At 48.4% G+C, this 11545-nt stretch overlaps 2 protein-coding genes across 2 annotated transcripts; both read left to right on the top strand.

The window, feature by feature from the left end:
* The first annotated feature begins 1691 nt into the window (after positions 1-1691).
* LOC114778462 (zinc finger protein basonuclin-1-like) lies at positions 1692-4837 on the top strand. The gene is made up of 4 exons (XM_028967119.1): positions 1692-1936; positions 3423-3525; positions 3601-3836; positions 3998-4837. The coding sequence occupies exons 1-4, from the start codon at positions 1901-1903 to the stop codon at positions 4835-4837; spliced, it is 1215 nt and encodes a 404-aa protein (XP_028822952.1). The 5' UTR covers positions 1692-1900.
* Positions 4838-7537: 2700 nt separating this feature from the next.
* LOC114778460 (endophilin-A1-like) lies at positions 7538-11333 on the top strand (the record flags this gene model as incomplete). The annotated part of the gene is given in 6 exon segments (XM_028967118.1): positions 7538-7565; positions 7568-7584; positions 10615-10683; positions 10813-10885; positions 10961-11104; positions 11200-11333. Coding segments are annotated over 6 exon segments (462 nt in total), but the record flags the coding sequence as incomplete, so codon positions are not given.
* Positions 11334-11545: the final 212 nt, after the last annotated feature.

The raw sequence follows: 11545 nt of genomic DNA, 5'->3' as shown, positions 1-11545 counted from the left end.
ATATATGTTTAGAGTCTCCAGTCCTCCTGGTGTCTGATGTTTGGACGGTGGGACGAAACCAGTACAGGGAGACCATGTGACCTTGACCTTACAACCTCTGCGTCCCCCAGTGTCCCCCATTTTACGGTGGGTTTCTTGTGGGAGCGTCCCAGAGCGGACACCCACGATAGCTGGACGTGGTCCCCAGTGACAGCAGATCAGAGACGGGACGCAGCTCCTCAGCTGAAAACAGGACTGAATTATAAAAAGGACGTTAATAAAGACGCCCACAGGAACCAGCCTTCACACCACAGATCTTCTGTGTGGCCAGAACTTCTGGCCTCGCTCTACTTTTGTGTGTGTGTGTGTGCGCGTGTGTGTGTGATCCAGACAACTTGTGCCGAACTTCTCGGTTCTTTGTCCCATTTCCACTTTGCCAACTTGGATCGTGCACAAAGCACCGCGATGGCGTCTCCCTCACGCGCCCCCTCCCCTCCCAGGGGTGCGTGGGAAATTTTTGGCTGGGTCACCTGGTCCCTCCCACTGGCCAACATGCTCTCAGGTAGCAGGAGCTCCAGAGAGCCGCACACACACACACACACACACACACACACACACACACACGCCGGCTTTGATGGGCGTCCCCAGATGATCAGAGGTTCTAAGACACGGAATGTCCTCCAAGACGTTGGACTCGTCAATGAATAATGAAGGTCCCATAAGGAACTCATTACCACATACGCGGATACACAGTTCGGAACTGAAACACTCGTTTATACACACACACACACACACACACACACACATTGAGGCCTCCTAACCCATAATCCTTCGGGCTCAAATGGCCGTGCTGGGACAGGGCGGACTCCGCCTCCGTCCATGCACTTCCTGTTTATACCAGGTCGACCTGCGAGAGAACACACACACCTGCCTCACGCGAGTGTGTAACGTTGGACGCGTCTCCGCTCTTCGGAGGCTTTCTGGGCCACTTTTCACTTTTGATGTCCTCTTAATTACAATATCAGAAGATAAGTGCGTGTCCCCGTGGTGGACGCCTACATTCCGCTGCCTCGGCTGTGGGCGTGGCTCCGAGCTCCAGCCCTGTTGGGTGTGGCGGTCCAGGTCGTGATTATGAACAGCAGAGGGGCGTGGCCTTCCCATCGCTCAGTGGAAGTGGGTCGCCGTGGAAAAATATTCCAGCAGACGGCGGCGTGGGACGTCCACTCCGCCTGCAGCCTCGTCCTCTGTCAGCGATTTTCTCACACTGATCTGGAGCTCCGTGGGGACGCCGAAGACAGGCATCATGGCTAGGTGAGCCACGCCCCCTCCCACAGAGTGTGGGGTGTGGCAGGGTCAGGGGGTCAACAGATACAATGGATAAAAGTAGAATTTTACTTTACTAATTTCATGTAGATAATTGTTTATTATTCCAGTCATTTATTAAATTTATATGAATTATATGAAATACCCCAGAATTTAAATTTTCATTTGATTATTATTCAGCCAGACTGCACTAACCGTATCCTAGTGCATAACACGCTTGCTTATACACCAGAAGATCACCAAGTCCCAGGTTCAAACCCCACTTACTACCATCGTGTCCCTGAGCAGGACACTTAACCCTGAGTGTCTCCAGGGGGGACTGTCCCTGTAACTACTGACTGTAAAGTGCTCTGGATAAGGGCGACAGATTTTAAAGAATTTTTATTTAATAATATGTAAAATTAAATATATTAATATAAACTCGACTAATGAAGGATATACTCTCTCTCTCTCTCTCTCTCTGTCTCTCTCTGTGGCTCCGCCTCCTTCTTCGCTCTCTCGCTGGTTGATGGTTTGAAAGAGACGAAGGAAGAAAGAACCACAGCTAGCAGGGCAGATCGAACACGCCGCGGTCACCACGGCAACCAGGAGGTCAGCGATGAGCACGTGGCCCCAACTCCGACCGAATGGACAGGTGAGTACCTGGGGTCAGGAGATCCTGGAGACATCTTGATAAAATATGTCATTGTTTTATATTTAAATTTTTGTTATATATTCATAGACAGAACTACCTGGTTAATTATTACCTGGTAATAACTTGGTTAATGGGATGATGGATGGATGGGTGTTGAATCTTCAGTGAATCGTTTCAGATGAACAGATGATCAGAGAGTCGTTTGGTGAATCGTTTATATAAACCCATAACCCTTTATTTAATCTCTCAGAACAACATCTCATTACGGACCCACACCACTCCACCAGCACTGTCATGTGGGCGGGGCCACATGCTCAGACACACACACTCCACACACATGCACACTGACACACACTGTCTGTTAGACACGATGTTCAGTCCGTAATTCCAGATTAATGACCGTTTCACATAAAACAGGATTAAGTCCCACTCTCCACCCATCTGTCCTAAAAGTGCTGACTTGACACACTCACACTCACACCTCGCGATTTTTACTGTCTGTATGTGTGTGTGTGTGTGTTTTTGTCCGTGTGTGTGTATATGTATAGGTGTGTATTTGTGGATGTGAGCTGGTACGTCAGTGTGTGTGTGTGTGTGTGTATATGTATAGGTGTGTATTTGTGGATGTGAGCTGGTACGTCAGTGTGTGTGTGTGTGTGTGTGTATATGTATAGGTGTGTATTTGTGGATGTGAGCCGGTACGTCAGTGTTTGTGTGCGTGTGTGTGTATATGTATAGGTGTGTATTTGTGGATGTGAGCTGGTACGTCAGTGTGTGCGTGTGTGTTTTTGTCTGCTTGTGTGTGTGTGTGTGTGTGTATATGTATAGGGTGTGTATGTGTGGATGTGAGCCGGTACGTCAGTGTTTGTGTGCGTGTGTGTGTGTTTTGTCTGTGTATGTGTGTGTGTGTGTGTGTGTGTATATGTATAGGTGTGTATTTGTGGATGTGAGCCGGTACGTCAGTGTGTGTGTGTGTGTGTGTGTGTGTGTGTGTGTGTGTGTGTTTTTCTCTGTGTGTGTGTGTGGGTGTGTGTGTGTATATGTATAGGTCTGTATTTGTGGATGTGAGCTGGTACGTCAGCGTGTGTGTGTGTGTGTATATGTATAGGTGTGTATTTGTGGACGTGAGCCGGTACGTCAGTGTGTGTGTGTGTGTGTGTGTGTGTGGTGTGTGTTTTTGTCGGTGTGTGTGTGTGTGTATATGTATAGGTGTGTATTTGTGGATGTGAGCTGGTACGTCAGTGTGTGTGTGTGTGTGTATATGTATAGGTGTGTATTTGTGGATGTGAGCTGGTACGTCAGCGTGTGTGTGTGTGTGTATATGTATAGGTGTGTATTTGTGGATGTGAGCCGGTACGTCAGTGTTTGTGTGCGTGTGTGCAAATTCTGATCAATAAAGATGGTTTTGGATTCATGCACCTGTGATTATTGTTGTGCTCGGCCTGTGATTGGTTCACACCGACTCCTCCCCTCCGTTCTCTCTCAGATGATTGGCTGCTCTCTGCCAGGGTGTGTGTGTGCAGGGTTTCAGCCTGGAGGCAGGAACCCGAGGTCATGTGACCACTGCAGCCATGGCTGGGTTGTCCATGGTGAGCATGGTGTGTTATGTGTTTGTCTGTGTGTGTGTGTGTGTGTGTGTTTGTATTGATTTCTGTGTGTGACAGCTCTGTCCAAGCTGAGTCCCCAGCAGTCGCAGGGCGTGTCCCCGGTGGAGCCGGTGTGTGTGGCGCAGGTTTATGACATCAGCAGTCTGCTGCTGCTCGGCGCTCAGGCCGTCCCGACGCGGATGAAGATCCTGCTGGACCGTCTGTACAGCGTCCTGCCAGCGGCCGACGCCCACAACATCCTGGCCTCGCTGGGCTGGACCCTGCAGGACTACATCAGGGGATACATGCTCCAGGTTCTCACACACACACACACACACACACACACAGCATCTCCACAACCAGCTCTTCTAGACGCCGTACAACCACACAATAAAGATCTAGTGATGCACACACACCCACATTTAATAACCAACGTAGTATCTGTGTGTGTGTGTGTGTGTGTGTGTGTGTGCAGGACTCTTTGGGACAAGATCTGGATCACTGGGTGATGATGTCACATGACGAAGAGGTCGTGACCTTAAAGCAGTTCCTACGTTTTGGTGAGACGCGCCCAATCGTGCAGCTGATGGAGCGCCGTGGCTGCGACCTCCCCGTCGCCCTGGCAACCAGGCCAAGACTCGACTCGGACATTCGCACCTTCATCCAGCGCCGGAGCCAATCGCTGAGCCCAGCGCCGCCAGCGGGCGGGGCCTCTCCCAGCATGCAGCACTCTCAGTGTTTTCCGTTCTACACGCCGCGTCAGTGCCCCGCACACACCCTCCCACGAGGGGAGGAGCCCACCAACCACGACAGCCAATCAGGGCCGCCAGTCGGTGAGCCGGCCAGGCCGTGTCCCCGGCCACGCCCACCGAGCGCTTTACGCAGGAAGGGGCGTGTCAGCTGCTCAGCATGTACGAAGACTTTCTATGATAAGGGAACCCTGAAGATCCACCACAACGCCGTGCACCTGAAGATCAAACACCGCTGCACCGTCCCGGGATGTCCCACCGTCTTCAGCTCGCTGCGCAGTCGCAACCGACACAGCGCCAACCCCAACCCGCGTTTACACACTGCAGCGACACACCGCGGGCCCGGAAGGGGCGTGTTCTCGCCTACCGTGGAGGGCTGTTTCACAACAGACACGCGCGTGCAATGCTCGTGGGCTAGAGGGCGGGGCCGAGGCTCACTGGGAGGCGGAGTCATCCTCCCGAAGGACGCGGAGGAAGTCCAGTGCGCCGATGAAGATAGAGAGACAGGGGGATGGCGTCTGTGCGTAACCTTGGCAACAGGACGGGGTGGAGCCGGAAATGAGTAGCCACGCCCTCCTCACTGAACTGGGGTGTAGAGCTTGTGTATTTACAGTTTTGTTAAGATTTATTCCCGTGATACTAAACCATGTTATGAATTTAAAGTGGGACATTTGTGGAATGTGGACACAGACTTTCATTTATTGCTCTGCGTTTTCTTCCTTTTAAATGTATATTATTTTATATTTAGGGACGTTGGTGATGAAGTCGCTCTGGATGTTGCCGTCTGCCAGATGCCATTAATGTAAATGTAATCGTGATGAATTATTTAATGTCCATTTTTAAAAGATGTCCATTTTTTACATCGATGAATTCTTGATTCAGAAGCGTACTTGAGATAAAACTACTACCAAGACAAAAGTGTGAGAAAGAAGGGTACATCTCCCATCATCTCTGGGGGGGGTAGTGGCCTAGTTCACTCGGCTGTGAACCAGAAGACCCAGGTTCAAACCCCACTTACTACCATCGTGTCCCTGAGCCGGACACTTAACCCTGAGTGTCTCCAGGGGGGGACTGTCCCTGTAACTACTGGCTGTGAGTCTCTCTGGATAAAAGCGTCTGGTAAATGCTGTAAATGTAAATGTTCATTTTACGTTCTGTTTGAATCAGGTGGCAGGAAACTTTTCAAGGGGTTCAGTCCAGATTATTGGGGTTAAGCGTCTCTGTTGTCGTTTGAAGGCCTCAGGTTTTTTTTTTATTCCTGATCTATTGTAGATCTATGGCTGTCAATAAACTCCCTGGTGTACCTACCTGCCTACGTCCCTCAGCTCCATCCAGTCTCATAAGATCAATACTCAATAATCGTGTTTAATGTTTAGATTTCATATTGAAATATAAATGTATTTGTTTATATTTTTTAAAAATAGAGGGTTGCCGAGTTGGTGTCACGTCTTACGGGGGAAGGAAGCGCAGAGGTGTGACATGCTGGGAAAGTGGTTTTATTATAAATGAACAATGAATAAATACAAATACACAATGGCGCGGTGGCCAAAAACAGGAAATAAAGGGGGAACAACACAAACAAAACCGTTTAACAAAAACCAGGTCAAGTTCGTGCAGAGAGTCCTTCTGAAGGGGCGGAAATATTCGGCTTTTATGCACCGTCAGGATTGGCCCACCGGTGATGAGCCCGGCTGCAGTCAGTCCTGACAGTCCTGGACAGGAATTCTGTTTTTTTTGTACTTGTAATTTGTTCCGTTGCTGCAGGAAAAGGAGTAATTTGAGATCATTTTTCCTCAGTCTAATTACTGTTGGAAATATGTATTCAAATCTGACCAGTGATGTAAAGCATCTGGACACGAAACCAATCACAGCAGCTTCAATCATTCGTGATGATTGTATTTGCAGTAATATATATATATTAATATGCGTGCATGTGTTTTATATGTGTGTGTGGGGGGCTCAAGTTAAGGTCGGGCTAATGTTCTCTATGTGGAGGACATCAGCAGCATCATCTTCAGAGTCTGGGATGACCATGCAGAACATGGATTTGAACATCAAGGGCATACATGCCATGCAGCACGAGCCACAGGTGTGTTTTTTGTCGGGTTTTGGCGGGTCCAGGTCGATGCCTGGAGGGTCCTGGTCGATGCCTGGAGGGTCCTGGTCGATGCCTGGAGGGTCCTGGTCGATGACAGGAGGGTCCAGGTCGATGCCTGGATGGTCCTGGTCGATATCTGGAGGGTCCAGGTCGATGACAGGAGGATCCTGTCGATATCTGGAGGGTCCAGGTCGATGACAGAGGGTCCAGGTCGATGACAGGAGGGTCCAGGTCGATGACAGGAGGGTTCAGGTCGATGACAGGAGGGTCCAGGTCGATGCCTGGATGGTCCTGGACCCTGCTGGTGACATTGGCGAGGTGCTTGACGTCCGCAGGTCGTCGGATCGCTTTTGACTCCTTCCCTTTGTTATATTTAAGCCGTAGCTTGTAACGACTGAGACTTCTTGCATGGGGGCGGATGGCCTTTCGCTTGTTAATAGCTGATCTCTTCATCTTAAAGAACTGAAAGGGGCCTGAAACGTATCTATATAAATACCTTTTTAATTTGCCCATGTCGGGCTGCATGTGGAGCAGCTCGATCCTGATTGGACGGGCGGCGGTGACGTCATCGATCCGGACTGGCCGGCCGGAAATCCGCTCCTGTTCAAGAACTTGTGAAAGTGAAGAATTCTCTGGGCCTCTTCTTCACCACATCTTCTCTTTAATTGGGTCTGTCAGGAAGACAGACCATTTATTATTGTGCTGAGAATGGCAAAAAAGAACATTAAAGAACGTTAAAGACCGCCACGCGAAGACCGTCAAACGTAAAGAAACAACGGATTTGTAAAATAAAACTTCTTTGAAGTGATACTGCAGTACCACAGTAAAGAAGCCCCATTTTACAAATCCATGCGGGCAGCTGTGACCAATGCCCGGACAGACCCATCAAAATTTCCCTGGAATTTGGCTTCTAGTTAAAATGGTACTATTCGATTACATATCATTTATAACTATATATTAAAATGAACACCGGGTTAAATGCTGTTCTTTATTACTCTTTATTGACGTCGTGGTCATCACTATTATGATTAATTACCGTTTGTATAAAGATGTTGATGATGATGATGATGATGACGATGACGACGACGATGACGTCGCCGCTGCTGACGTGCCCGCGGTGCGCGCGCACAGGCCAGCAGAACGTCGGCAGAACATCGGAGGAGAAGAGAAGATGTCGGTGGCGGGGCTGAAGAAGCAGTTCATAAAGCGACGCAGGTAGCGGCAGGCGGCGAGGATGAGGGTGATGAAGGTGGTGTGTGTGTGTGTGTGTGTGTGTCTCCTGTTTATAATTGTGTAGATATGCAGGTTTAATCTGCGGAGTTGATCGTGACGTTAAAAAGGGAATAAAGGGAAGGACGGCGCGCGTGTGTGTGTGTGTGTGTGTGTGTGTGTGTGTTTTGCAGATGCTGAATGATTATTGCCTGGTCACGTGGCTCAGCAGCCCTGCTTGTTCTGACCTGTGTCACTGTCACCATGACAACAAGAGCCGACGGAGCTGTGGTGGTGATGATGATGATGATGATGATGATGAAGAAATATTTACATTTACAGCATTTACCAGCCGCCCTTATCCAGAGCGACTTACAATCAGTAGTAACAGGGACAGTCCCCCCCTGGAGACACTCAGGGACATGATGGTAGTAAGTGGGGTTTGAACCTGGGTCTTCTGGTTCATAGGCGAGTGTGTTACACACTAGGCTAATACCATGTTTCTACCAGGCTGATGATGATGATGATGGGGGGGTCACCGTGGGGTCACCATGCCTCTATGTCAATAACGGTTTGATGGACGTGATGTTCTGAGCGCCACACGTGAGACCAGGCTGATAAACATCACAAGCTGTTACATAACACCACACACACACACACACACACACACACACATGCGCACACACTCACAGAGGACTGGGCTTCATGAGAGTGAGACAGGTGGAGGGACAGCAGTGGCAGGGCGCGTGTGGAACATCACGCTGCCACATACACCCTCGACCCTCCAGGGCGGTTGTCATGCCAACCGAGTCCCTGTAGCGCTGGGAAGGACGTGAGCGTGTCTGTTACTCTCGACGGTCTGTTTTCGAGTCTGACGGAACGTTCCGGAATCTCTGTCCTGTCGGATGTGAGCTCGGCGCTCGTAAATAATTCACTCAGACGTTCCTCAGGATCACGTTCTCACTGTGTGGTGTTCCATTGTGAATAATTCAGGTGGATTGTGGGTAATTGAAGCTGTCCCTGTTTTATTTAGATCTGAGAGTCTCAGACCAGGACAACCTTCTTCTGATGCTCGTGTGCCCTGCTGTTGGAGATGTCAGTGGTGGTCTGTTCTGACGCTGTTCTATCAGCACGAACTACGCTAGCTCGTCTACTGGACCAGACCACACGGACCAGGTCCTCAGACCAGGACCTGATGATATCTCCGTATCTCCACCCACATGACCATCTCCTGGGTTCCCGCAGGTGCGGGGAGTTGGTGGAGATGCATTGTGAGGGTCATCTAGGTCAACCAGAGCCAGGCAAGCGTTGGTCCAGAAAAGCAACCGGCTTACACAGCACTGAGACCGGGGCGCAAGTCCTGGCTCTCTGGGTCCTGCTGTCTGTCCTCTGTCCAGTTGGAGACATTGATTCACAGCTGGTGGACCTTAATGTGACCTTGTCCGCACACAACACTGAGCACAGACAGCGAATTACAGTCAGTAGTTACAGGGACAGTCCCCTGGAGACACTCAGGTTAGTGTCTTGCTCAGGGGATTTGAACCTGGGTCTTCTGGGTCATAGGCGAGTGTGTTACCTGCTAGGCCACTAGCACACCCACTGGACTCTATCCAACATCTCACACACATCTTTTGATGGTGTTCAGGCTCGTATATGTCTGGAGGTTTCCTACCACCAGCAGGTCCGGTGTAGTGATGTGTGTGTGTGATTGACTCACTGTATATATTTTATACTGTGTGTGTGTGTGTGTGTGTGTGTGTGATTGACTCACTGTATATATTTTATACTGTGTGTGTGTGTGTGTGTGTGATTGACTCACTGTATATATTTTATACTGTGTGTGTGTGTGTGATTGACTTACTGTATATAGTTTATACTGTGTGTGTGTGTGTGATTGACTCACTGTATATATTTTATACTGTGTGTGTGTGTGTGTGATTGACTCACTGTATATATTTTATACTGTGTGTGTGTGTGTGTGTGTGTGATTGACTCACTGTTATAATTTATACTGTGTGGTGTGTGTGTGGTGTGTGTGTGATTGACTCCTGTATATATTTTATACTGTGTGTGTGTGTGTGTGTGATTGACTCACTGTATATATTTTATACTGTGTGTGTGTGTGTGATTGACTTACTGTATATATTTTATACTGTGTGTGTGTGTGTGATTGACTCACTGTATATATTTTATACTGTGTGTGTGTGTGTGATTGACTCACTGTATATATTTTATACTGTGTGTGTGTGTGTGTGTGTGATTGACTCACTGTATATATTTTATACTGTGTGTGTGTGTGTGTGTGTGTGGTGTGTGTGATTGACTCACTGTATATATTTTATACTGTGTGTGTGTGTGTGTGTGTGATTGACTCACTGTATATATTTCATATTGTGTTTGCGTGTGTGTGATTGACTTACTGTATATATTTTATACTGTGTGTGTGTGTGTGATTGACTCACTGTATATATTTTATACTGTGTGTGTGTGTGTGTGATTGACTCACTGTATATATTTTATACTGTGTGTGTGTGTGTGTGTGTGTGTGATTGACTCACTGTATATATTTTATACTGTGTGTAGATGTGTGTGTGATTGACACACTGTATATATTTTATATTGTGTGTGCGTGTGTGTGATTGACTTACTGTATATATTTTATACTGTGTGTGTGTGCGTGTGTGTGTGTGTGTGTGTGTGTGATTGACTCACTGTATATATTTTATACTGTGTGTGTGTGTGTGTGTGTGTGTGTGTGTGTGTGTGTGATTGACTCACTGTATATATTTTATACTGTGTGTGTGTGTGGTGTGTGTGTGTGTGATTGACTCACTGTATATATTTTATACTGTGTGTGTGTGTGTGTGTGTGTGTGATTGACTCACTGTATATATTTTATACTGTGTGTGTGTGTGTGTGATTGACTCACTGTATATATTTTATACTGTGTGTGTGTGTGTGTGTGATTGACTCACTGTATATATTTTATACTGTGTGTGTGTGTGTGTGTGTGTGTGTGTGTGTTCTCTCCTGTAGAAAGTCAGTGAAAAGGTGGGAGGAGCCGAAGGAACCAAACTGGACGATGATTTTAAAGAAATGGAGAAGGTGAGACGCGAGAGGTTACCGTGGAGACAGCAGGGAGGTCAGAGTTCAAACCGCTGCTGGGGTGGAGATCTACATTCATGACTGTCTACGGTTTACAGTGTGTGGTGTGTGTGTGTGTTTCTTGTGCAGAAAGTGGACATCACTAGCAGAGCTGTCCTTGACATTATGACCAAAACGACCGAGTATCTACAGCCGAACCCAGGTAACACACACACAGATGAAGCTTGAGCCTCGTGTGTATCTGAATGTGTGTGTGTGTGTGTGTGTGTGTGTGAAGCCTCCAGGGCCAGGTTAAGCATGATCAGCACCATGTCCAAGATCCGCGGCCAGGAGAAAGGACCCGGGTACCCGCAGGCAGAGAGCGTGCTGGGGGACGCCATGCTGAAATTCGGCCGCGAGCTCGGAGACGAGTCCAGCTTCGGTATACACACACACACACACACACACACACACACACACACACGGACTCAGGCCGCAAGCTCATGCACACTGACCTCCGACCTCTCCCTGCTGCAGGCGTGGCTCTAATCGATGCTGGAGAGGCCATACGCGAGCTGGGCGAGGTGAAGGACGCTCTGGACATGGAGGTCAAACAGAACTTCATCGACCCGCTGCAGAACCTGCACGACAAAGACCTGAAAGAGATACAGGTACCTCAAACTTCACACACACTTCCAAACACTGTACTCGTCCCAGAGGGAGAAAATTCATACGTAAAGGGGGCTTGGGGGCGGAGTCAAGATCTGGAACTAACACACGAATATCGTAACAATTACAGCGAAATTACAACGTCCCTGAGCCAGAGAGGCATCTACATACATACAGTACAGCCACCTTCTCATCCAACGTGTTGTCTTCTCAC

Source organism: Denticeps clupeoides, unplaced genomic scaffold, assembly GCF_900700375.1.
Source record: "Denticeps clupeoides unplaced genomic scaffold, fDenClu1.1, whole genome shotgun sequence".
Lineage (NCBI taxonomy): Eukaryota > Metazoa > Chordata > Actinopteri > Clupeiformes > Denticipitidae > Denticeps > Denticeps clupeoides.
This window is presented reverse-complemented; position numbering and strand designations above follow the sequence as displayed.

Coding starts and splice junctions, on each gene's coding strand:
- LOC114778462 (XM_028967119.1), top strand. CDS start 1,901: ATGAGCACGTGGCCCCAACTCCGACCGAATGGACAG. Junction 1,937..3,422: donor AACTCCGACCGAATGGACAG/GTGAGTACCTGG, acceptor GTTCTCTCTCAG/ATGATTGGCTGCTCTCTGCC. Junction 3,837..3,997: donor TCAGGGGATACATGCTCCAG/GTTCTCACACAC, acceptor GTGTGTGTGCAG/GACTCTTTGGGACAAGATCT.